At 40.4% G+C, this 27,690-nt stretch overlaps 1 protein-coding gene across 5 annotated transcripts in view; it reads left to right on the top strand.

Annotated features, from left to right (window-relative positions):
- The window catches only part of LOC133535789 (ARF GTPase-activating protein GIT2-like), a 44,439-nt gene that overhangs the window by 10,289 nt on the left and 6,460 nt on the right, over window positions 1-27,690 (top strand). The window contains exons 4-18 of one of the 5 annotated variants that reach the window (XM_061875739.1): window positions 2,507-2,612; window positions 2,716-2,802; window positions 4,420-4,550; window positions 9,396-9,490; window positions 9,566-9,611; window positions 9,802-9,850; window positions 16,563-16,635; window positions 19,674-19,771; window positions 19,854-19,965; window positions 22,051-22,202; window positions 22,279-22,431; window positions 25,206-25,415; window positions 25,564-25,653; window positions 26,070-26,146; window positions 26,206-26,358. In XM_061875739.1, coding sequence (XP_061731723.1) covers window positions 2,507-2,612; window positions 2,716-2,802; window positions 4,420-4,550; window positions 9,396-9,490; window positions 9,566-9,611; window positions 9,802-9,850; window positions 16,563-16,635; window positions 19,674-19,771; window positions 19,854-19,965; window positions 22,051-22,202; window positions 22,279-22,431; window positions 25,206-25,415; window positions 25,564-25,653; window positions 26,070-26,146; window positions 26,206-26,358 — 1,632 coding nt within the window. Of the gene's footprint in view, window positions 1-2,506; window positions 2,613-2,715; window positions 2,803-4,419; window positions 4,551-9,395; window positions 9,612-9,798; window positions 9,851-16,562; window positions 16,636-19,673; window positions 19,772-19,853; window positions 19,966-22,050; window positions 22,203-22,278; window positions 22,432-25,205; window positions 25,416-25,563; window positions 25,654-26,069; window positions 26,147-26,205; window positions 26,359-27,690 lie in introns of all 5 variants that reach the window. The other 4 variants (XM_061875738.1, XM_061875736.1, XM_061875741.1 and 1 more) reach the window with 4 other exon arrangements.

The raw sequence follows: 27,690 nt of genomic DNA, 5'->3' as shown, positions 1-27,690 counted from the left end.
AAATGATGGACATAAACTAAAGGACTTTGCACAAAAACAATTGGCTATGAACTATAAACAAAGACTTATACGGTATAGCGGTATAGCTCGGTTGGTAGAGCGGCCGTGTCAGCAACTTGAGGGTTGCAGGTTCGATTCCTGCTTATGCCATCCTAGTCACTGCCGTTCTGTCCTTGGGCAAGACACTTTACCCACCTGCTCCCAGTGCCACCCACATTGGTTTAAATGTAACTCAGATATTGGGTTTCACTATGTAAAGCGCTTTGAGTCACTAGAGAAAAGCGCTATATAAATATAATTCACTTCACTTCACTTACTTGAACAAAATGAACAGCGTAGTAAGGCATGAAGCAGATAAACGAGGGCGTGGAGGGGGTGCAGCATGGGTAGGGTGCGTTCGAGTGTGAGGATCCCAGAATGATGAACAGAAAGAAAATTACTTAAATACTGGCTGTGATAATCAGGAACAGGTGCGGGACTGAGGGCAGGGGCGTGACAAGGTGGGAACTAATACGTTGGCATGGAAACAAACAAAACCAGGAAGTGCAAAACGTGACTGAATGTCCAAAATCAAAAACATAACATGACAAAACAAAACATGATCCATAGGTGTGACAAATATCTTACGTTAACATACCAGGCACCTTCTCAGTTTATTATTTATGCGTCATATAATGTACACTTTTTCAGCCTGTTGTTCACTATTCTTTATTGGGGACCAAATGTCCCTTTGGGACAGAGGACCCTATTGTATTTCTAAGGTTTTATTTTTATTATACCGCCGCCTCTTAGAGCTGTAATTTGACCCCCTTAGCATGCTTCAAAACTCACCAAATTTAACACACACATCAGGACTGGCGAAAATTGCGATCTAATCAAAACACCAAAACCCATAATTCAAAATTGCGCTCTAGCGCCCCCTAGGAAAAAACACAGACAAAAGTGCTTGTAACTTCCGTTAGGAATGTCGTAGAGACATGAAACAAAAACCCCTATGTAGGTCTGACTTAGACCTAGATTTTATACAATGACCTCCTTCAGCAAAAATCAACAGGAAGTTGGCAAAACCCCCTTCAAAACAAAAGTTTCCTAAAAAAATTCATTTTTGCCTCTTTGAGCTGTAATTTGACCCCCTTAAAATGCTTCTAAACTCACCAAACTGGACACACACATCAGGACTGGCGAAAATTGCGATTTAATAAAAAAAACAAACCCCAAAACTCAAATTTGCGCTCTAGCGCCCTCTAGGAATAATACACAGACAAAACTGCCCCTAGGAAGAAAACACAGACAAAACTGCTTGTAACTTCCGGTAGGAATGTCGTAGAGCCATGAAACAAAAAACCTCTATGTAGGTCTCACTTAGACCTACGTTTCATTTATTTAGATCCTTCAGCAAAAATCAACAAGAAGTTGGCAATTACCCCTTCAAAACAAAAGTTTTGTAAAAAAACGTCACCTTTTTTCAAACATTATCTCCTTTGAGCGCGTTTGTTGTGTCGGCTTCAAACTCGCACAGGAGAGAGATTGAACCCTTCTGATTAAAAGTTGAGAAAAGAGTTTTAATAACTGCTCCGATTTTGATTTTACGAGCCTTCAAAGAACCTCTGCGCTGATGCTGCTGCACTGCTGCCGTCTCAAGATGGCCGCTTAAAAGCAGGAAGCACCAGCGTGACCACACAATGCAGAGAAGGTAGGTACTGTGCGGGTAAAGATATGTGAACTGGGTGAAAGAAGGAGGCACCAGTTTGACTCCAAGATACAGAGAAGGTAGGTAATATGCAGGTAAAGATATGTTGTCTGGGTGATGGCAGGAAGCACCACCGTGTATGGGTGACAGAAAGAAGCACCAGTGGGACCCCAGGATGCAGGGAAGGTAGGTAATGTGCAGGTAAAGATATGTTGAATGGGTGAAGGCAGGAAACACCAGCAAAAGTTGATACCCTCCATCGCTGTGTGCAGCTTTAATTTATTTTAAATTGCCTTTCAATTTATTCTTGGTGTTTGTTTTCATCAAATAAATTTCCCCCAAAAATGCGACTTATACTCCAGTGCGGCTTATATATGTTTTTTCCCTTCTTTATTATGCGTTTTCGGCAGGTGCGACTTATACTCCGGGGCGACTTATACTCCGAAAAATGCGGTAATCGGAGCACAGAGTGGCTATTTTGAAGAAACTAGATTGGCACCAGTGTGTGAATAAGAGTGTGAATGTTGTCTATCTATCTGTGTTGGCCCTGGGATGAGGTGGCGACTTGTCCAGGGTGTACACCGCCTTCCGCCCGAATGCAGCTGAGATAGGCTCCAGCGACCCCGAAAGGGACAAGCGGTAGAAAAATGGATGGATGTATAACATATTTGATCTCATTCTCATGTCATGTATGTGTATATATCTTCACCATGGTGTAATACACAACACTACGGAATTTGCTGGAACATCGACATGAACTTGACCTTGCAATGGTGAATAAACCCTGTTTTAACATGCACGCCCTATTGTGTCCAGCCCCAATAAGACCGAGTTCATCAAGGCCAAATACCAGATGTTGGCGTACGTCCATCGCATGCCTTGCCGGGAAGACGACAGCGTGACCGCCAAAGACCTTAGCAAGGTGAGCTTTCCATCCCTCGGTTCTTTTCTTCTCTTCGATACTTCCACAAGGGTTAATTAACTTGCACCCACTTGGCTCTCTTTCTCTCTGTGGGTGTGTGCAGCAACTGCATTCTAGTGTTCGCACGGGAAACCTGGAAACCTGCCTGAGGCTTTTATCTTTGGGAGCGCAGGCCAACTTCTTCCATCCAGTGAGTGGATAACAAAACTATTGCATTATCTCATATATCATTTTTGTTACAATAATAATAATAATAATAATACAACTGCTGACCTGTCTCCGCTCGGGATGGTCTCCTGCTGGCCCTATATGGGCTGGACTCTCACTATTATGTTAGATCCACTATGGGCTGGACTCTCACTATTATGTTAGATCACTATGGACTGGACTCTCACTATTATTTTAGAACTACTATGGACTGAACTCTCACTATTATGTTAGATCCACTATGGACTGGACTCTCACTATTATGTCAGATCCACTATGGACTGGACTCTCACTATTATGTCAGATCCACTATGTGCTGGACTCTCACTATGTTAGATCCACTATGGACTGGACTCACTATTATTTTAGATCCACTGTGGACTGAACTCTCACTATTATGTTAGATCCACTATGGACTGGACTCTCACAATATTATGTTAGATCCACTACGGACTGGACTCTCACACTATTATGTTAGATTCACTATGGACTGGACTCTCACTATTATGTTAGATCCACTATGGACTGGACTCTCACTGTTATGTTGGATCCACTATGGACTGTTCTCTCACTATTATGTTGGATCCACTATGGACTGGACTCTTACTATTATGTTACATCCACTATGGACTGGACTCTCACTATTATGTTACATCCACTATGGACTGGACTTTTACAATATTATGTGCGATCCACTAGGGACTGGACTCTCAAACTATAATGTTAGATCCACTATGGACTGGACTCTCACTATTATGTCAGATCCACTATGTGCTGGACTCTCACTATGTTAGATCCACTATGGACTGGACTCACTATTATTTTAGATCCACTGTGGACTGAACTCTCACTATTATGTTAGATCCACTATGGACTGGACTCTCACAATATTATGTTAGATCCACTACGGACTGGACTCTCACACTATTATGTTAGATTCACTATGGACTGGACTCTTACTATTATGTTAGATCCACTATGGACTGGACTCTCACTGTTATGTTGGATCCACTATGGACTGGACTCTCACTATTATGTTGGATCCACTATGGACTGGACTCTCACTATTATGTTAGATCCACTATGGACTGGACTCTCACTATTATGTTACATCCACTATGGACTGGACTTTTACAATATTATGTGCGATCCACTAGGGACTGGACTCTCAAACTATAATGTTAGATCCACTATGGACTGGACTCTCAAACTATCATGTTAGATCCACTATGGACTGGACTCTCACACTATTATGTTAGATCCACTATGAGCTGGACTCTCACTATTATTTTAGACCCACTATGGGCTGGACTCTAACTATTATGTTAGATCCACTATGGACTGGACTCTCACCATATTATGCTAGATCCACTCGACGTCCATTTTCCCGGTCGCCCAGGGGGGTCCCCCACATCTGGGGTCCCCGCCAAGATTTCTCATTGTCCCATTGGGTTGAGTTTTTCATTGCCCTGATGTGGGATCTGAGCCGAGGATGTCGTTGTGGCTTGTGCAGCCCTTCGAGACACTCGGGATTTAGGGCTACGTAAATAAACATTGATTGATTGATACAAACCTGTTTCTTGTGTGGGTTGGGTCACAGGAGAAAGGAAACACACCCCTGCACATAGCGGCCAAAGCGGGACAACTGTTACAAGCCGAGCTGTTGGCGGTTTATGGAGCAGATCCAGGAGCTCTGGACTCCAGTGGGAAGACCCCAATTGATTGTGCAAGGTAAAACAAGATCTATTTTGATAAATCAACCACATGACTTGCTATTTCTGTATATCAATAATGTACAACAAAACCGATTCCCATAACAAGGGTTGTTCCAATCAGAGATGTATGCTGCTAATTCCATCATGAGTGAGATTGGCCGATACTTAGACTTAGACTTCCTTTTATTCTCATTCAAATTAGAACTTTGCAGTACAGATAAGAACGAAATGTTGTTTTATTAGTTCATGGTAGTGCAGGATAAAAGAGCAATAAGGTGCAGATATAAATACATAGATTACTGTACAGATAAATATATTACACTTTTGCAAATGCATCCAGGTTTATGCATGTATGTTATATATTCCAGCGAGTTAATCAATTTTTGGGGGGAATTGAGGTGATTTATTTCATTGCGTTCAAGAGTCTTACGGCCTGAGGGAAGAAGCTGTTACAGAACCTGGAAGTAGGGCTGGGCGATATGGTCTTTTATTAATATCTCGATATATTTAGGCCATGTCACGATACACGATATATAGCTCGATATTTTGCCTTAGCCTTGAATGAACACTTCATGTATGTAATTACAGAAGATTGTATGTGTCTACATTAAAACATTCTTGTTCATATTTCATTAATAAATGCTTATTTTAAACTTTGATGCAGAGACGGAAATCACAACTAAGTCAATTGACCAAAACTTTATTTATTAAACACTTATTAAGCAGTGGCACAAACATTTAAGTCATTTCCAAAACAGAAAGTGCAAGATTGTCAGAGACATTTTAAAATAAGCTGTGTGCACTTTTGTGCATGATGTCACTAAGATGACATATCAAAACAACACTAAATTAAAGTGCACTTTTTGTACAGAACGCCACTACAATAGTTTAAAACATATAAAGTGCACTTTTCTGCATGACGTCACACAAGATATTTCAATAAGTGTCAAATAAAAATGAGCTGCATAATAGGAAATCAAATAGTTTATGTCCTTCGCTATGTGGTAAATTCCTGCAAACGTTATCTCCTTCTGTTTTTGGCTATTTGTTTCATACAGTGTTGATGTGGAAATAGTTGCTTTGGCATTTTGTTGGTGTGGCACCGATGATGTTGACAGGCAGAGTTTCAAGCACTCATTCTCTTGTGGGTGACTTTTCAAATGATGCTACATATTAGCAGTGCTGCTACTTTTTGTAGCAATGCTTTTGCCGCATACTTCTTCACCATCTACCCGCTCGAAGCAAAACCACCGCCAGACGGGGGACTCCCTGCGTTTTTTCTTGGGAAATAATTATTCCTTCATTTGTTACCAGATTCGCACCTTCTTTCTCCCGTATTACCACTCGCACCACAGTTAACATTACCATGCCGGTACGTCTCTGCTCGGCGAGGGCGTCTGACGTTGCACACGTGACAGTATGTGACGTATGTAAGAAGGTGCGCTTGTTTTACGTCTCTGTGAAAAGGAGAAACAACTAAGAGCGAGAAGAGCCTGTGGTGTAATGGCCGCAGCTAAAAGCAACTGCACGAGAACGCATACTCGAATATCACGATATAGTCATTTTCTTGATCGTACAGAGACAAACCCGCGATATATTGAGTATATTCGATATATCGCCCAGCCCTAGTTCCTACCCATAACTACTCTGGAAAACAACTGCAGTGGAATTTCCCAAAGTCATACATCCCACACGTATTTAAATTTGAAATGCTTTACAAGTATTTTTTTTATGCCACCCCAGAACGGTGCCATTGATGAAAAAGTCTGGAAGTGTAATGACGACCATATAACAGGAAAATACTGCAACAAAGGAATGTGTGTTGCTGCTCAGTACTATATGATCTACAACTAGCTGCTGTAGCCATTACTTGCACAACTTAAAAGGGAACTGCACTTTTTGGGAATTTTGCCTATCATTCACGGTCTTTATGTAAGACAAGAACACATGTTTTTCTTTTTGTATGCATTCTTAGTCGTAAAATACAGCAAGTACGAGGTGGCTAACCATGCAGCGAATAGAAGGAAAGTAGATCTATAGCAGGGGTAGGGAACCTATGGCTCGCGAGCCAGATGTGGCTCTTTTGATGACTGCATCTGGCTCTCTGATAAATCTGAGCTGACATCGCCTAACACGATAAGTAATTAATAATTCCCCTTGTAATCACAGTGTTAAAAAAAACGTTAAAAATATCAAACATTCTCATGCTTTTTTATGTTCAAGAAGTTGCGTTAATGGTAAGAAGTAATTTATTTATTATTGGTTAGTGTGGGGCTTGCCCTCCTGGGGGTTCTTCAGACCACCAAGCACCAACATGAGAGCCTGTTTTAGGGTTACAATATTGTTTTATTTTCCTATAAGTCTCTCAGTTGCTTTCCAGCAATTGTCTTTTTCTCTATTGTCTTCACTTGGCTCTGGCTCCAGCCCCGTCTCTTCCTGGCTGCTGCTTATAACAGAGCGACAGGTGATTAGATAACAAGGCCTTGTTATCTAATCGCTGATTTCGAGGCCGGTCCTTGCAACACCCCGCTTCGCTGCGGGCCCGCAGGCCACGCCCCCTCCATAGTTAGCTTCAGAATAACAATGTTATTACAAAGAATAAGAGACTTATTATACTCTAGAAATGTTGTTTTTTCTTAAAAATGCACACGTTTAGTTGTGTTCAGTGTTAAAAAATATACTATATGGCTCTTACGGAAATACACTTTAAAATATTTGGCTTCTTGGCTCTCTCAGCCAAAAAGGTTCCCGACCCCTGATCTATAGACTTGAATATTAACAATATAGTTATTGTAAGCGCTACACAACCTTTTTTCAGCCGTGCGGTGATCACAGAGAGCTGCCGCTATATAGTCCTAATTAATCAAGTGAGGGTGCTACGTCGCCTCTGAGCTGTTGAAAGTTAGTTCTAGATTATAAATCATGCCTCGCACCTTTTCAAGATGCGGTGTATATTCATACAAGGCCTGATAGCGGCCCTATATGCACACTGTATGTTGTTACCGAGTGTCAATAAAGCGTATATCTCCCTGACCACATCCAGGGTCGTCACAGTCCTATCGCACAGCAACACCAGCAAGTATCCTTTACCTTAGTCCACAGACCACAGACCAGCTTAGAGTACAATACCTGCTTTTTCTGCTGAATAATTAATGATTCATTATTCCAGTCGAAAGCAAGTATTGTCTCGCTCACCATCAACTATCAACACACAGGATATGAAGCACAGCCCTGAGAGGAAAAAAACAAAGTGCATGCTATTCTTAGATCATATCACATGCGTGGTCTCCTATATCCCCTCATGAGGGCAGAAGGTAAGCGGATAAATATTTTAGAAACTGAACTTAAATAAAAACAGTGGCTAAAGCATGCAGCTTTGCAACACAATAAACAGAAGACGACGTCACATGATGTCTGACTAATTGCATTTGAGTTAAAGGCCTACTGAAATTAGATTTTCTTATTTAAACGGGGATAGCAGGTCCATTCCATGTGTCATACTGGATCATTTTGCGATATTGCCATATTTTTGCTGATAAATTTAGTAGAGAACATCGACGATAAAGTTCGCAACTTTTGGTCGCTAATAAAAAAGCCTTGCCTGTACCGGAGGTAGCAGACGATGTGCGCGTGACGTCACGGGTTGTAGGGCTCCTCACATTGTTTATAATCCTAGCCTTCAGCAGCAAGAGCTATTCGGACCGAGAAAGCAACAATTTCCCCATTAATTTGAGCGAGGATGAAAGATTTGTGGATGAGGAAATTTAGAGTAAAGGACTAGAAAAAAAAAAAGGGCAATTGCAGTTGGAGCGATTCAGATGTTATTAGACACATTTGCTAGGATAATTCTGGAAAATCCCTTATCTACCTATTGTGTTGCTAGTGTTTTAGTGAGATTAAATAGTACCTGAAAGTCCGAGGGGTGTGGCCATGGGTGTGTTGACCGCGAGTGTCTCTGAAGGAAGTCACGAAGCTGCAGCAGGAAGGAATCTCCGCTGATGTCGCCGGTAAGAACCGACTTAATATCACAATTTTCCCATCCAAAAACTTGCTGGTTGACGTAGAGAAACATGTTCGCTTGACCGCTCTGTGTTAAAGCTTCACAACAAACAAAGAAACACTGGCTTTGTTTCGGTGCTAAAGGCAGCTGCAATACACCGCTTTCCACCAACATTCTTCTTCTTTATAGTCTCCATTATTAATAGAACAAATTGCAAAAGATTCAGCAACACAGATGTCCAAAATACCGTGTAATTATGGGATGAAAAGAGACAACTTTTAGACGTGAGTGGTGCTGGGCTAAAATGTCCGCTACAACCAATAACGTCACAAGCATGCGTCAACATAAGCGTCATCATTCCGCGACGTTTTCAACAGGATACCTTGCGGGAAATTTAAAATTGCAATTTAGTAAACCAAACCGGCCATATTGGCATGTGTTGCAATATTAAGATTTCATCATTGATTTAGATTAGATTAGATAGTACTTTATTTATTCCGTCAGGAGAGTTCCTTCAGGAAAATTAAAATTTTCAGCACAATCCCATTCAAGTTTAGACAAACATTACAGGGAGACAAAACAGGATCGCTGACGGGTCTGCCGGCTTCCAGCGCCCCTTACAAAAAAGATGAGATGAAGGTAAACAAAGGGGGGGGGAGAAAAAAATAGAAGATTAAAATAAAATTTAAAAAATCGGTTATTATAATATATATATTATGATATATAAACTATCAACATTGAATGCCCGTGACCTTGGATCCCTCAGGCGGTACTGCGTCAAAAAGCGACACTTACTTCACTGGTTTTAGGTTTTGTACAATATATCCAACTTATAACTCGAAACATGACCGTGTATTGCAGGCAAGCTGGGCATCAGGAGGTAGCCGAGCGCCTGGTGGAGATCCAATATGAACTCACTGACCGACTAACGTTTTACCTCTGTGGACGACGACCAGGTAAATGGACTAACAGCACTTTGTGCCTCCCCCTTTTTTTGTCCTCAGAATTCATTTGTCATTTTGTTGTTGCAGATCACAGATTTGGGCAACACTTCATCATTCCTCAAATGGCAGACAGGTAATATATTTTTGTATTGATTTTATGATTAAAAAAAATAAACAAAAGCCATTATATGATAGTAATGGCAAGCATTTTGATTCAATGCTGCCTTGTGATGCTTAAAGGAATAAGTAAGTATCTGTCATGATGTGATATCTCTTTGTGTCCTGGAAATTAACTCGCACATTTTTTTCTCCCTCCAAAGTAGTCTTGATTTGTCAGAATTTGCAAAGGCTGCAAAGAAGAAGCTCCAGTCTGTAAGACCCTTCCCTTTTTTGTATATATTTCAGGGTTTTTCCTGGCTCAAATTAAGGCGAGGTGGTACAATCCTGACGATGCGACAGAATTTTAATGCAAAAAAAATGGTAATTTACTGTAATATGCCGTATAAAAAAAAAACACCATAGAATGTATTCATCCATCCATCCATTTTCTACCGCTTATTCCCTTTTTTGAGGTCGCGGGGGGGGCGCTGGCGCCTATCTCAGCTACAATCGGGCGGAAGGCGGGGTAGTGAAGTGAAGTGAATTATATTTATATAGCGCTTTTCTCAAGTGACTCAAAGCGCTTTACATAGTGACACCCAATATCTAAGTTACATTTAAACCAGTGTGGGTGGCACTGGGAGCAGGTGGGTAAAGTGTCTTGCCCAAGGACACAACGGCAGTGACTAGAATGGAACAAGCGGGAATCGAACCTGCAACCCTCAAGTTGCTGGCACGGCCACTCTACCAACCGAGCTATGCCGCCCCTGGACAAGTCGCCACCTCATCGCAGGGCCGTAGAATGTATTGTCATTTTTATTAATTTGATGGGTAGTTTGCTGCGCCAGCAACTTGAGGGTTGCAGGTTCGATCCCCGCTTCCGCCATCCTAGTCACTGCCGTTGTGTCCTTGGGCAAGACAGTTTACCCACCTGCTCTCAGTACCACCCACACTGATTTAAATGTAAAAATTAGATAATGGGTTTCACTATGTAAACCGCTTTGAGTCACTAGAGAAAAAGCGCTATATAAATATAATTCACTTCACTTCATAAGTCGAGCAGATATTTAAGTATTTATTCTTATTTTGACAAAACATGTTTGGAAAGTATGATATTATACTGTAATATTTGTTGCAATAATGGATGCTATTAAAGTTGAAAAAGTTTGCAATTTCAAGCAGTACATATATTTTTTCTGTCAAAATGGAAAAAAAAATCCATTACATTTAGTGAGAAAATATGAAGTACTTTATTGACACATATCACTTGCAGGTTTTATGCCTTGGCGAGAATGAGGACTCAGGTGCAAAAGGGGGACTATTGACACTAGCTTTAGTTCAACAGTTTATTTGAACTTTCTTTGGACAGAGTGATTTAAACAAAATGATACATGATACACTAGAGCAGACCTGGGCAAATTAAGGCACGCAGGCCACTTGCGGCCCGTTAAGCTTTTCAATCTGGCCCGCCGGACATTCCCAAATATATTTTTTTCGACATTTAAGATGGAAAGTGTAGCTGCCATTATGATGTGCAGTCATGTTTTCAAATTGCCATAAGTCTTGAACTATACAACATATTTCGATGGGTGGAATCTGCGCTTTTAGTGACTAAATAATACTGATACCAGTATTATTTTTATACTTTTCGGTACTTTGATACTTTTCTAAATAAAGGGGACCAGAAAAAAATGCATTATTGGCTTTATTTTAACCAAAAATCTTAGGGTTTGGTGGACCGGTACTTTTCAGAGGCGGTATGGTACTGAATATGATTCTTTAGTATCGCGGTACTACACTATTACCCGTAAACCGTACAACCCTACTAGTTACTATGGTAATCTACGTCACAGCAGGTCAGACGAGGCACCAAGCAGTGTGGGTGGGGAGCGTTTCCACAGAGTGTTTCCAGAGCCGCCAGCCTGAAATGTGGGTTTCAGGGACAGACGTAGAAGGAGATTTTTACAAGAAAGTTCTAACGCTTAGTGATGTATTACATATATCTGATTGTAGATGTTTTTTGTTTTTTTACTCTTCACGTTCATATTGCGCTGTGTTTATTGCATTTGGCTTGATTGTAAAATACGTCGATTAAGAGGGTGTGTGACGTTCATATGTTCTCAATATTCAGGGTTTTATCGTTCATAGAAAAAATTCAAATTCCATTCCGTTTTTAAGGCGGTCTGTCATAACATTTTTAGCATCCAATCAGACTTTATTGTGGGGTTTTGTATCAGTTTTCCGAAAAATATATATACCAGCCCCCCAGACACATTTTTTAAATCTAAATTTGGCCCCCCGAGTCAAAATAATTGCCCAGGCCTGCACTAGAGTAACAAAAGATACATAGCATAGGGCATTGTTTTTCAACCTTTTTTGAGCCAAGGCACATTTTTTGTGTTGAAAAAATGCGGAGGCACACCACCAGCAGAAATCATTGAAAAACGAAACTCAGTTGAAAGTAAAAAGTCGTTGTGGCAAATGTTGGATATGACTTTAAAGCATAACCAAGCATGCATCACTATAGCTCTTGTCTCAAAGTAGGTGTACTGTCACCACCTGTCACATCACACCCTGACTTATTTGGAGCTTTTTTGCTGTTTTCCTGTGTGTAGTGTTTAACTTCTTGTCTTGCGCTCCTATTTTGGTTGCTTTTTCTCTTTTTTTGGTATTTTCCTGTAGCAGTGTCATGTCTTCCTTTGAGTGATATTCCCCGCATCTACTTTGTTTTAGCAAACAAGATTATTTCAGTTTTTTTTATCCTTCTTTGTGGGGACATTGTTGATTGTCATGTCATGTTCGGATGTACATTGTGGACACCATCTTTTTTCCACAGTAAGTCTTTGCTGTCATCCAGCATTCTGTTTTTGTTGACTTTGTAGCCATTTCAGTTTTAGTTTTGTTCTGCATAGCCTTCCCTAAGCTTCAATGCCTTTTGTTATGGGCACTCACCTTTTGTTTATTAGACACCTTTGTACCTGCACACTGCTTCCTGCTGTTTCCGACCTCTACAAAGCAAATAGCTACCGGCTGCCACCTACTGATATGGAAGAGTATTACACGGTTACTCTGCCGTGCTCTAGATAGCAGCAACACTCAACAACAACACATCATTTGCAGACTAGAATTACTGGTTTGCAAAAAGTATTTATTACCCCAGATAGGTGAAATTAGATCATCTCCCACGGCACACCAGATTGTATCTCACTAGTGTGCCGCGGCAAAGTGGTTGACAAACACTGGCATAGGGCATAAAAAAAAATCAACAAAATCACTCCATAGGGAGGAAAAAGGCAATAGCAAAATTCTACACGAATCTAATAACAAAAAAAAACAACAATTTATGATTAGCTACAAAAAGGAAAATCACTCATGTAGAGGAGGAAACAGGAAGCTATAAACCGAAAGTATCATGTTAGACCCGCTCGACATCCATTGCTTTCGGTCCCCTAGAGGGGGCGGGGGTTGCCCACATCTGAGGTCCTCTCCAAGGTTTCTCATAGTCAGCATTGTCACTGGCGTCCCACTGGATGTGAATTCTCCCTGCCCACTGGGTGTGAGTTTTCCTTGCCCTTTTGTGGGTTCTTCCGAGGATGTTGTAGTCGTAATGATTTGTGCAGTCCTTTGAGACATTTGTGATTTGGGGCTATATAAATAAACATTGATTGATAAACATTGAAGTACTCTATAAAGAGCTGAGAGAAGTACAAACTAAAGCGCTCTAAGAGGAGGAAAAAAGGAAGGAAAAGCACTATGAAATTAGCACAAAAAAAACTGACCAAAAAACTTCAGCAAACCAAAATCGCTCTTTCTCAGAGTGTGCAAAGAAATCAATGAATAAGGCGAGGCAATACTTAACAACTTGGATCAAAACTGTGGACGGGGGCTGGAGGTGCATGACGGGGCGATATACTCTGGCAACAAGACAGGGGAAGACGAGGACTATGTACACATGAGGGAGGGTGACACAGGTGGGCACAATTAGGCAATCGGGAGAGACATCAGACCAGTGACACAGCAGGAAGGGCAAGTTGCCTGAAACGAAAGGAGGATTATATTTTTTAACTTAAGACAGGAAGTTTGCCCGACAACCCCAAAACAGGACTTCCCTCACCACGGTGTGACACCAGGTGTTTGCGGACCAGATAAAATGTTGTCGCGGGCCAGATCTGGTCCCCGGGCCTTGAGTTTGACACCTGTAGCCTAAGCGCTTGCATAAGAGAATGATGGGCTCCTAGCTTGAGAGGTGGGGCCACTTTGCTTGTGACACTAATAGATGCTTTTGAAGCAGCCTTTAAGCGCTTTGTGGACAAAAATTTCCACATGTTGTCCCCACCATGAATTATTACGTTTTAACTGCCTGTTACGTCAATTTCCTCTGCTCCGTTTCACCTGGACTCTTGACTTTCGTCATCGTGAGATCGCTTTTTAAAGTAGTGGCCGATTTTACCTGCCATATCGCAGCCCTTTGAGACATTTGTGATTTAGGGCTATATAAATAAACATTGATTGATCGATTGAATTCTGCAACGCTAAGAAAAATAAACGTTAATCCGACACGTTTTAATGCATTTGGGGTAACTCTTTTTAGTTGACCTGCTACCAGTCAATCTGTACTATCATGAAACTCTACCTGATCCTATGCTAACTTCTAATACATTTTTCAATCAATCGATCTGTTATAATTTGTCAGAAAAGGTTGGAAACGAAGCTTAACACTACTAGCTGTGTTCCAGTGACGTGTGGTGAACTAAACACCAGGTGAGGCATACATACCGTATTTTTGGGAGAATAAGTCGCTCCGGAGTATAAGTCGCACCTGCCAAAAATGCATAATAAAGAAGGAAAAAAATCATATATAAGTCGCATTTTTGGGGGAAATTTATTTGATAAAACCCAACACCAAGAATAGACATTTGAAAGGCAATTTAATATAAATAAAGAATAGTGAACAACAGGCTGAATAAGTGTACGTTATATGAGGCATAAATAACCAACTGAGAAGGTGCCTGCTATGTTAACGTAACATATTATGGTAAGAGTCATTCAAATAACTATAACATATAAAACATGCTATACGTTGACCAAACAATCTGTCACTCCTAATCGCTAAATCCCATGAAATCTTATACGTCTAGTCTCTTACGTCCATCCATCCATCCATTTTCTACCGCTTATTCCCTTTCGGGGTCGCGGGGGGCGCTGGTGCCTATCTCAGCTACAATCGGGCGGAAGGCGGGGTACATCCTGGACAAGTCGCCACCTCATCGCAGGGCCAACACAGATAGACAGACAACATTCACACTCACATTCACACACTAGGGCCAATTTAGTGTTGCCAATCAACCTATCCCCAGGTGCATGTCTTTGGAAGTGGGAGGAAGCCGGAGTACCCGGAGGGAACCCACGCATTCACGGGGAGAACATGCAAACTCCACACAGAAAGATCCCGAGCCTGGATTTGAACCTAGGACTGCAGGACCTTCGTATTGTGAGGCAGACGCACTAACCCCTCTGCCACCGTGAAGCCCTAGTCTCTAAATAGTATTATTTGATATTTTACGGTAATGTTTTAATAATTTCACACATAAGTCGCTCCGGAGTATAAGTCGCACCCCCGGCCAAACTATGAAAAAAACTGTGACTTATAGTCCGAAAAATACGGTACTTTTTAAAAATTTTTTTTTTTTTACTTAAATTGATATGTGCAGCTCTAGTCATTGTTGATTTAGGTTGCACATTAGAGTAACAGGAAAAAAAGGGAGTTATTTGCTTTCATAATAACAATATCAATATAATATTATGATATGATAAATGGGTCCAAAAACTATTTGATAAAGTTGTTATTAAATACTTTTTTGGTCCCATTTGCTTTTAACAAAATAAATCAAGTATTGTGAGTGTATATTACCTTTCTGTAATTGTATCTGAAGCAGCAATAGCTATCCTCCATGAAAATGTACTTTGTATGATCGCATTCATTTTGTCTTAAAATCCAGTTTAGAGAAGTATTTAATCTTGGATACAGTATATAATCCTCCATATTGGCAGAAACATTCATTTAATTCAATTTCACTCCAAGAAATTAAACAATATTTTTACATCTGACAAAAAACACCCACAAATGCTGGCTTACTCTATTAAAAATGCTATTTTTTTTATAAACACAGTTTAAAAAAAAAAGAAAAGAAAAAAATGCTGCCTTCCGCTGGAGAGACCTGTGTCTGCTAGCTTGAGCGCCCCCACTTCTCCCAGTGTGGCGATTCAGAGTACTGCTGAGGCTTTGAACTGCAAGTTGACAATATATCTTGAGGCAGAGGTACTTGCTGCCTCAAGACCTGCAACAAGCATGCGCCACCTCGCACACGCCCAATACACTCTGTATGTAGCCGTGGAGGCACCGCCTGTGTCTGCCTCACTTCTCATCTGCTGCATTCTTTTGATGAATTTCCGCGATTTTGACCATGAAAATTATCAAAATATACAGGAACCACACCAAAGTCACATAGAAAGCATAAACAAAAAGAGAAATATTAAAACGTATTTTATTTTATTACTTCGTTTTGGAACATGTCATGATTAAGCCACCTAGAGGCAGGTGAGGCACTGCCTCACTTGCCTCCCCTGACTGCGCGTCACTCCTGTGTTCACTTACCAGAGACAAAATGTTCACAGCACAGTCTGGAGTGTTCTGTAGGAGTCCAGTGATCCCTCCGTATCATGCTCCGTTTGGCAGAAATTCACTTGTTACGGCACCAAGTAGCAGGAAAAAACACAATTCGATTTGTTTCTTCTTTGGTAGTTGCTTCAGGTCCTTCCGGTGCACTTGGTGTCGATAGAGTGCTCAATCAACACAGCCGTGTTAAGTGATATCAATCGCTCCGTCTCGGGGAGGCACGCAATTTTGAACGCAGGAAAAACCCTGGTATTGTTTTTGCTTGATTACACAGTATTTGTCATTGAGTTTTGCTGTATTCTCTTCTAGCTAAGTAATCATCAGTTTGAAGAACTCGCCATGGATGTTTATGATGAAGTCGACAGGAGGGAAACCGATGCAGGTATGTGGCTTTCACATTTAAGGTGCTCAGTTTGGCGCAGCGAAAAAAACCTCTTGTGTCGCAGCGTTTTAATGACGCGGAAAACTTCAAACAAATGTCTGCGGCAGGAGAAGGCGCAGTGTCATTGTGGGCATTCACAAGCTCAACCTTTTGAAAATGCCGTATCACTTTGTTCCTGACAGTGTCATTATCAATGTTCAACTGCCTCACTGAGCGACAACAAAGGCAACCAAAAAAGACCTTTAACGCAACGCTAATGCGCGCACGCCTTGTGAGTTTCTCATTCTGTAGTCTGGATTTGGCGTCCTGTGGCTTAATCCTCCTTCCTAAAATGAAATTGTAGCTGAATTGTTTTGAGAGTCTTGGCATGCTGCTGCAGGAGTCACAGAATGAACCTTGTTGTTATGACCTGTTATGGATCGATATTAATGTTTCTAAAACAGGGGTCACCAACGCGGTGCCCACAGGCACCAAGTCGCCCGCTAGCCCAGGGGTCGGGAACCTTTTTGGCTGAGAGAGCCATGAAAGCCAAATATTTTAAAAAGTATTTCCATGAGAGCCATATAATATTTTTTTTTTAACACTGAATACAACTAAATACGTACATTTATAAGTAAGACCAACATTTTTAGAGTATATTAAGTCTTGCATCTTTTAATAACATTGTTATTTTTAAACAAACCAATAATTAATAAAATACTTGTTGAACAGGTGCGGTAGAAAACGGATGGATGGATTAAAATGCATGAGAATGTTTTATATTTTGAACGTTATTTTTAACACTGTGATTACCAGCGGAATTATTCATTACTTATCTTGTTAACTAATGTCAGCTAAGATTGATCAGAGAGCCAGATGCAGTCGTCAAAAGAGCCACATCCGGCTCTAAAGCCATAGGTTCCCTACCCCTGCGCTAGCCTGTTCTAAAAATAGCTAAAATAGCCACACTTACCAGTGAGCTGCCTGTATTTTTTAAATTTTATTTATTTACAAGCTGGTATTGCTTTGCTAGACATTTTTAATTCTAAGAGAGACAAAACTCAAATAGAATTTCAAAATCCAAGAAAATATTTTAAAGACTTGGTCTTCACTTGTTTAAATAAATGCTTTTTTTTTTTACTTTGCTTCTTATAACTTTTAGAAAGACGATTTTAGAGAAAAAATACAACCTTAAAAATGATTTTAGGATTTTTAAACACATATACTTTTTTACCTTTTTAATTCCTTCCTCTTCTTTCCTGACAATTTAAATCAACGTTCAAGTAAATGTATTTATTTTATTGTAAAGAATAATAAATACATTTTAATTAAATTCTTCATTTTAGCTTCTGTTTTTTCGACGAAGAATATTTTTGAAATATTTCTTCAAACTTATGATGATGAAAATTCAAAAAAATTATTCTGGCAAATCTAGAAAATCTGTACAATCAAATTTAAATCTTATTTCATAGTCTTTTGAATTTCTTTTAAAATTTTTGTTCTGGAAAATCTAGAAGAAATAATGATTTGTCTTTGTTAGAAATATAGCTTGGTCCAATTTGTTATATATTCTAACAAAGTGCAGATTGGATTTTAACCTATTTAAAACATGTCATCAAAATTTCTCACAGCAAATTTACTGTGAGAAATCATTAAGATGATCAGTGTTTCCACAAAGATAAATATCGTTAATTATTAATAATAACAGGGTTAAAGGTAAATTGAGCAAATTGGCTATGTCTGGCAATTTACTTAAGTGTGTATCAAACTGGTAGCCCTTCACATTAATCAGTACCCAAGAAGTAGCTCTTGGTTTCAGAAAGTTTGGTGACCCCTGTTCTAAAACATTTATTTACAGTGCTTCACTTGTTCTACATTTTGTTATGTTACAACCTTATTCCAAAATGGAATACAGGAATTTTTGTCCTCATCTCTTTACACACAATACCCCATAATGGTACCGTGAAGACATTTTTTTTAAATTCACAGCCTTTGCCGTGAAGTTGAAAAGTGAGCTCCCCACATGACTAAAGGGCGGCATGTTTAGGAACAACTCTCTCTACACACGGCTCTGTGTGGTACAGTACGCAGGCTCTATCTCAGTGGTTCTAAAATGGGGGTAAGCGTACCCCTGGGGGTACTTGAAGGTATGCCAAGGGGTACGTGAGATTTCTAAAAATATTCTAAAAATAGCAACAATTCAAAAATCCTTTATAAATATATTTATTGAATAATACTTCAACAAAATATGAATGTAAGTGCATAAACTGTGAAAAAAAATACAACAATGCAATATTCAGTGTTGACAGTCAGATTTTTTGTGGACATGTTCAATAAATATTGATGTTAAAGATTTATTTTTTGGAGAAGAAATGTTTAGAATTAAGTTCATGAATCCAGATTGATCTCTATTACAATCCCCAAAGAGGGCACTTTAAGTTGATGATTACTTCTATGTGTAGAAAACTTTATTTATAATTGAATCACTTGTTTATTTTTCAACAATTTTTTTGTTATTTGTATATCTTTTTTTCCAAATAGTTCAAGAAAGACCACTACAAATGAGCAATATTTTGCACTGTTATATGATTTAATACATCAGAAACTGATGACATAGTGCTGTATTTTACTTCTTTATCTCTTTTTTTCAACCAAAAATGCTTTTTGTCTGATTAGGGGGTACTTGAATTAAACAAATGTTCACAGGGGGTACATCACTGAAAAAAGGTTGAGAACAACTGTTATAACCCATCCTTCCATTTTCTACCGCTTGTCCTTCTTTGTTAATCAATATATAGATTTATCAGACGTACAATGAGGTGTCCATTACTTTTAAAATCAGCGCATGCTAACATAGACCCTAGGAAAAATCACAAATGTTTTTAATCGACTGTGTTTTTTGCTGTTCTGAATGCAAAACCCCTTAAGTCAGTAACGTAACTTTTTGTTGTTAAATAAGGTTTACAAACACGTCCTTTACACGTCAAGCCCACCAAACAGACATATTCTGGTCCTGTGCAAACAACTGTAATGTTTATTTATTTAGTTTTTTTGTCCAGTGTGTTTAGCCACGCAGAACCACAGCACACTTGTAACGGACACCACAGTTGTTCCTTTCCTGCCGGTCAACCCTGAGTACTCCTCAACCAGAAACCAAGCAAGTTATTTTTCATCTTTTTAATCTTTCACTTGTGTTTTAGTGATATAATTGTGGTATTTAAATGACCTTCTCTCTAAAGGGTCGTCAGAAGTTGGCGAGGTTTAGCGCCCATGAGTTTGCGACCTTGGTCATCGATATTCTAACAGATGCCAAACGTCGGCAGTGGGGGAATTCCTGCGAAAGTCCTAAAGGTACAAACATTCCTAAATGGTTACCTGACCCACGTTAGGCAACTCACTTGTTTCTTATTGGTTGCTTATACATATTTTTTCGATACTTTTCAATATAGAACAGTATTTTACAGTAGAAGGCACAATGAGTCTCCCCATATATAGTGGTCTGTTAGTTTTTGTATGATTCAGTTTTTTTCCATACAAACTAATGCTTTTTTTAAATGTTAATCAATGTTAGTTATAAACAATACAGGCCATACGTTTGTACACATCTCCTCGTTCAATGTGTTTTCTTTATTTTCATGACTGACATTGTAGATTGTCACTGAAAACATCAAAACTATGAATGAACACATGTGGAGTTATGTACTTAAAAAAAGGTGAAATAACTGAAAACATGTTTTATTTTCTAGTTTATTCAAGATAGCCAAACTTTTTTCTGATTAATATTTTGCACACTTTCGACATTCTCTCTCGATGTGCTTCAAAAGGTAGTCACCTGAAATGGTTTTCACTTCACGGGTGTGCTTGAAGCTCATCGAGAGAATGCCAAGAGTGTGCAAAGCAGTAATCAGAGCAAAGGGTGGCTATTTTAAAAAAACTAGAATATAAAACATTTTTCCAGTTATTTCATCTTTTTTTTTGTTAAGTACATAAGTCTACATGTGTTCATTCATAGTTTTGATGCCTTCAGTGACAATCTAAAATGTTAATAGTCATGAAAATAAAGAAAAGGCATTGATTGATGAGGAGGTATGTCCAAAATTTGTCCCTTTACTGTATATCCACATTGCAGATTATTTAAACCAAATCATACAACATTTTGGACTTAATTTTTAATCATAGAAATAGCTCAATTGAACTAAAATATTGATACTACAGTAGCACTGGCCATTAGAGGAGACTAGACCAATTAGTGCGTGCTGCCCAGTATCGTTAGCACTAATTGCCTCAGCCTCAGACAGCATTATTATATTGGATTAAAAGAGTGTTAATGTGACTAAAGGGTCTTGTTTTATTTTTAGAAGGCTCTTGTAATGTTGAAAAATATATTTAAAAGGTATTAAGGTATGATAGGTATTCATCAATCAATCATCAATCAATGTTTATTTATATAGCCCTAAATCACAAATGTCTCAAAGGACTGTACAAATCATTACGACTACGACATCCTCGGAAGAACCCACATAAGGGCAAGGAAAACTCACACCCAGTGGGCAGGGAGAATTCACACCCAGTGGGACGCCAGTAACAATGCTGACTATGAGAAACCTTGGAGAGGACCTCAAATGTGGGCAACCCCCCCCTCAAGGGGACCGAAAGCAATGGATGTCGAGCAGGTCTAACATGATACTGTGAAAGTTCAATCCATAGTGGCTCCAACACAGCCGCGAGAGTTCAGTTCAAAGCGGATCCAAGACAGCAGTGAGAGTCCCGTCCACAGGAAACCATCTCAAGCGGAGGCGGATCAGCAGCGTAGAGATGTCCCCAACCGATACACAGGCGAGCGGTCCATTCTGGGTCCCGACGAGCGGTCCATCCTGGGTCTCGACTCTGGACAGCCAGTACTTCATCCATGGTCATCGGACTGGACCCCCTCCACAAGGGGGGGGGGGCATAGGAGAAAAAGAAAAGAAGCGGCAGATCAACTGGTCTAAAAAGGAGGTCTATTTAAAGGTTAGAGTATACAAATTAGTTTTAAGGTGAGACTTAAATGCTTCTTTAATCATTATTGAATAATGATTCCTCCTCGCAATCCTATCCAACACCAATCGCTAAACAAGTGGCGACGGTATATATATAATTTATGTAAATAAGTAATTTATAAAGTAAAAAAAAACATTGGACAACAAGCATATCATCATGCAAACTAGTTAAGCCTGAATCGACAGCGTCTCTGGTTGCGGTTAACCAGTGCACTCAAATATACCTCAGACTCTTCAAGATGCCTTTCATCAACAATCAGTTTCACGCAATTTGTAATAAATCTACTAATTATTTGTTTGATTGACGATTATGCCCTTTGTTGACAATTCCAGTAAATGAAGACAGCCCTAGTATATTTAGACTTCTTCAAGTTACTGACGTGTGTACTGCCTACAGAAAGTGTGGAGCTGATCTTGCAGGGAACAAACAGTCGCCACAACAGCGACTGCCAGGACAACGACCAGCCAGACTACGACAGCGTGGCTTCGGATGAAGATCCGGCCCAGGAAGCCACCTGTGGTATCAACTGCGTTGATGGGAGGACCAAGGTTTTTAACAACACAGATGCCTCTTATTTGATTTTTGTCTGAACACGTCCAATGAATCGTGGGGTCTTCGCTGCAGAGTTCGGAGTCGTCGGACATGTCCGACGGCCCCATCACGGTGCAAGAATTCATGGAGGTAAAGAGCGCCCTCACTGCGTCGGAAGCCAAAATACAGCAGCTGCTCAAAGTCAACTGTCACCTGAGCGAGGAGCTGCGAGCGATGCAAGGCAAGGTTAGTCAAGCAAGGCCTCCGCTACTGATTGCCTTCACTTTTGGACATGAATCCCTTGTGTTGACATCAAGTCTGTTTCAGTGAATCAGACGTTGCCTCATTTCCTGTGTTACTTTGCTCACAGAAAACCCCCCAACAGCCCTGTTTCCTTTTCTTTTGACTGGTATAGTGCACACTTCTGCTCCCTGCTGGCTAATGAAGCCATCAAGTTGGCTTTAATCTACATCAGTGGTTAAAAAACTTTTTTCACCAAGAAAAAAACTGGGCTCTCCAAGTACCACCACAATGACCAACATTAAAATACAGTAGCGTAGTAGGCTTTAGTCAGGCCTGGGCAATTATTTTAGAGACAAACGTGTGTCTGGGGACCGGTATATCTGATTTTCAGGAACACTTATACAAAACCTCACAATAATGTCTGATTGAATCCTAAATATGTCATGACAGACCGCCTTAAAAAGGAATTGAATTTTAAACATTTTTTACTGAATGAGACGCCTAGAATGTACACCAAAAAGGAATGTGGGATTTACAATATTAACTATGAACGATAAAACACTGAATATCAACATATGAATGTCACACCCCTTCTCCATCGACATATTTCACAATAAAGTCAAACGCAACAAAAATGCTACAAACAGCAAAATATGAACGCGCAGGGTTAAAAAAAAAACCCAGCTACAATCTGTTATATCACTAATCTTTAGAATTTTGTTGTAAAAATCTCCTTTCAGGCTGGCCATTTTGTAAACACTCTGTGGAAACGCTCCCCACCCACGCTGCTCGGTGCCTCTTCTAAGATGCTGTAATTTAGATTACCATAGTAACTAATTAGATTACCATAGTAACTAATTAGATTATCATAGTAACTAGTACATCATGCAAAAGCGCAAATTCCAACCATTTAAAAACGTTGTATAGTTCGAGACTTATGGCCATTTGAAAACATCACTGCACATCATAATGGCAGCTACACTTTCCATCTTAAAGAGCTAAAAAAATATTTGGGAATGTCCGGCGGGCTAGATTGAAAAGCTTAACAGGCAGCATGCGGCACCCGGGCCTTAATTTGCCCAAGTGTGGCCTAAGGAGTCATTAAAATAGGCAGAGGTTTTATTTAACAAATATATTTAATATTCTTGGCCATTGTAACATTACACACAGTCTGAACAGTAACATTGTGTTTAAATGTAGGAAAATAAAACACTGTACTTTCATCAAGTGATTATATGGCATGGAGCCTGCGTATTGTACCACACAGAGCCGTGTATAAACAGAGTATGGACCACTCGGTTTCAGAGTTGTTCCTAAACATGGCGCTCTTTAGTCACATGGCCAGGCAATTTCTTAAATCAGAGAGGATGGCAAGAGGATGTCTTAAATGATTGGTCAAAAGCCCCTCAAGTGACTAAAGGGCACCATGTTTAGGACCAACTCTGAAACCAAGTTGTTCATACTCTCCCTATAGACAGCTCTGGTACCAAAGTTAGAGAATCAATTATCTATATCAGTGTTTTTTGACCGTTTTTTCATTTAAAAAAATTCTTAGGCACACCACCAGCAGAAAACATTAAAAAATGAAACTCAGCAGCCAATATTGACAATAAAAAGTCGTTTTCGCAATTGTTTGATATGAATTCAAACCATGACCAACCATTTATCACTATAGTTCGTCTCAAAGTAGGTGTTCTGTCACATCACATCGTGACTTATTTTGAGTTTTTTGGTGTTTTCCAGTGTTGTGTTTTAGTTCTTGTCTTACGCTCATATTTTGTTGTTGATTGTCATGTCATTTACGGATGTACTTTGTGGACGCCATCTGCCCCACACGCTGTAAGTCTTTGCTGTTGTCCAGCATTCTGTTTTTGTCTACTTTGTAGCCAGTTCAGTTTTAGTTTTGCTTAGCCTTCCCTAAGCTTCTATGGCTTTTCTTAGCGGCACTCGTCGTTTGTTTATTTTTGGTTTAAGCATTAGATACCGTTTAACCTGCAAGCCATTGTCGTTGTTCCCGACATCCACAAATCAATTAGCTACCTGCTGCCACCTACTGATATGGAAGAGTATTACATGGTTACTCTGCCGAGCTCTAAACAGCACACACACTCAACAACGGCACATTTACAGATTATAATTACCGTTTTGCAAAAAATATTTTTAATCCAATTAGGTGAAATGACATAATCTCCCAGGGGACACCAGACAATATCTCAATAGTTGAAAAACACTGATCTATAGGATAACAAATCAAGCTTTTCTTAAAGACCACATTACTTTTTTTTTAAATGGCCGCTAAAGCGCCAGAACATTTGTAGTGGAAGGAAAAAAATATTATAGTGAATGTGGAACCGAATTAGAAAATTATTTGATGAATAAAAGTTGGTCTATTACGGCCATTTGCCCACCCCAGGCCTAAAAACTGCCACGGTTGTGTTAAAGTACAGTATGTCCAAAAAACAAACCCTATTTTTGGCATGATGTAACAAGGGAGAATTTTGTTGTTTTTCCACATTTCGTTCCTACATTGTAGAGTTGGTTACATTCCCCACATTTAGCAACGGGTGTTTTCTCAATTTCTTTGCGTCTCGACGGCAAATTCAGGCATTTGTGTGAGACGTGTATCTATGTGAGCCTAAAATGAAGTCTGAATTTGGCTCTTCACTGAGTGCCATTTTACCTAAAAGCAAAGCTTAAAACATTTCGTTCGGCTCGGCTGTATTCTCCTCCATTATTGATGTCCTTCTTTAGTTCAGAACTGTTTCTGTCCTCCTCAGCTGACCTGCTTGCAAACTGAAAATACAACTCTACGATGGCAGGCCCCCAGCGGACAACACCACGGCCATGGGCCCGTCGCTCGACGCCAGACCCGCGGAGGTCGCGCCATGTCCATGTACGAGACCGGCTCCTCCCCCAGACAGTACCCTCAGCGCGAAGAAAGCGCCCGGCGTGATGACGGAGTCGTCTTACAACCCTTCCCGGCGAACGTAAGTGCTTTTGAGGCATTACGGCTCCCGCTCGGCTGTTGACGTGACCGTGATGGTGCCTGGCTTGGAGCTGGTGTTTATTTCTTTTTGGTGTGGTTGATTATTCATCGCATCTCATTAGAGTTTGCTCGACTTGACCCTTTCCTAGATTGGGAGGGGTCCTTTGGGAACGGCCGCTTCCTCCCTCCCATCCTTGCCCTCTTCCCCGTCCTGGTCGTGGGATGAGAGATCTCGAAGGGTTAAGTACTGGTGTACCCCTCCTGTGGTTGGCAGGAGACTTTGAAAGCCCTCCCTCTTCGTGCTTGGGCTGTAGTTTTGCTTTTCAACTGACGTGTGTTTCCTAAAAGCAGCTTGGTTGGATGAACACGCCACTATTCTTTTCTTACGACTCTGAACAACCTGTTGCTTTTCCACTGAGTGGTGGAGCTGCTTTAATCCAGACAAAGCGTCCAATTTCTTTGAACCAAACCGTCCAATTGCAGTGCACTTTAAGAACACTCACAATTTATGCCATCTTTGCATCTACTAATCGCATCTATGTATCTTACCTAAACACTCGCTTTTTGTGTCTCCACAATGCATGTTGCTGTTTTTTTTTACTGCACAAGCACTTGTTTGGATTGACTGGATGGTAACAGTTGAATATTTCTGCAGGGCTGCAGTTTGGAGGGACAGAGCACCATTATCAAATGTGACATTTTATCCAACCACTCTGAAGCAGCGGACGCCGAGTAAGAGGACATGGTTCGGGAAGTAACATTTGAACATTCCTAACGGTCTTTCCCCTCAGCCCGCCGCTGGCTACTGAGGCAGTAGAGAGCGAGTTGGATTTTGAGGAAGACCCCACCCTGCCGTGCACCGAGGACGTCATCTGCAAGACGGAGCAGATCACCAAGAACATTCAGGAGCTTCTAAGGGCCGCCCAGGAGACCAAACATGAAAGGTTAGCCCGTGCAGTGTTGTTTACAACATGTCCTCACACATGGGGGTCCTAACACCACCTTTTGCTTTGACATGGACTTGACAGCCTTTAAATGCGTTGACCAAAACTGTTTCGACCCTTCCGAAAGGTACTAAAAATGCGTAATGTTCTTTAGATCAGGGTTTTTCAACCACTGTGCCGAAGCACACTAGTGTGCCGTGACATACAGTCTGGTGTGCGGTGGGAGATGATGTAATTTCACCTATTTGGGTTAAAAATATCCTTTGCAAACTAGTAAGTATAATCCAAAAATGTGCTGGGGCAGCGCGGTGGAGGAAGGGTTAGTGCGTCTGCCTCACAATACAAAGGTCTTGGGTTTGATCCTGCGCTTGGGATCTTTTTGTGTGGAGTTTGCATGTTGTCCCTGTGACTGCGTGGGTTCCCTCCGGGTACTCCGGCTTCCTTCCACTTCCAAAGACATGCACCTGGGGATAGGTTGATTGGCAACAGTAAATTGGCACTAGTGTGTAAATGTTGTCTGTCTATCTGTGTTGGCCCTGCGATTAGGTGGCGACTTGTCCAGGGTTTAGCCCGCCTTCCGCTTGATTGTAGCTGAGATAGACTCCCGTACCACTCCGCAACACCAAAAATAGACAAACGGTAGAAAACGGATGGAAATGTGCCGTTGTTGAGTATCGGTGCTGTCTGGAGCTCAGCAGAGTAACCATGTAATAGTCGACGACAGCGGGAGACAGTGTGCAGGTAAAAAGGCATCTAATGCTTAAACCAAAAGTCAACAAAGGCTGAGTGCCGCTAAGAAAAGGCATTGAAGCTAAAACTGAACCGGCTGCAAAGTAAACAAAAACAGAATGCTGGACAACAGCAAAGACTTGTTGGAGAGACTGCGTCCACAAAGTACATCCGAATATGACATGACAATCAAAAATGTCCACACAAAGAAAGACAGCGACAACTTAAATAGTCTTGATTGCTATAACGAAGCGGGTGCAGGCAATAGCGCTTGAAAAAGACATGATACTGCTACAGGAAAATACCAACAAAACAGGAAACCTCACCAAAATAACAGCTCAAGACAAGAACTAAAATACTACACAGAGGAAGACACCTAAAAACTCAACTACTTAAAGACAAGAGCTATAGATGACTGCTTGGTTATTGTTTGAATTCATAACCAACACCTGTGAGAACGACTTTATATTGTCAATATCAGCTGCTGAGTTTCATTTTTTTAATGTTTTCTGCTGGCGGTGTGCCTCCGGATTTCTTCAATGAAATAAATGTGCTTTGTCTCAAAAAAGGTTGAAAAACACTATTTTAGGTGTTAATGTTTAA

The sequence above is a fragment of the Nerophis ophidion genome, linkage group LG17 (assembly GCF_033978795.1).
Source record: "Nerophis ophidion isolate RoL-2023_Sa linkage group LG17, RoL_Noph_v1.0, whole genome shotgun sequence".
Taxonomy (NCBI): domain Eukaryota; kingdom Metazoa; phylum Chordata; class Actinopteri; order Syngnathiformes; family Syngnathidae; genus Nerophis; species Nerophis ophidion.
This window is presented reverse-complemented; position numbering and strand designations above follow the sequence as displayed.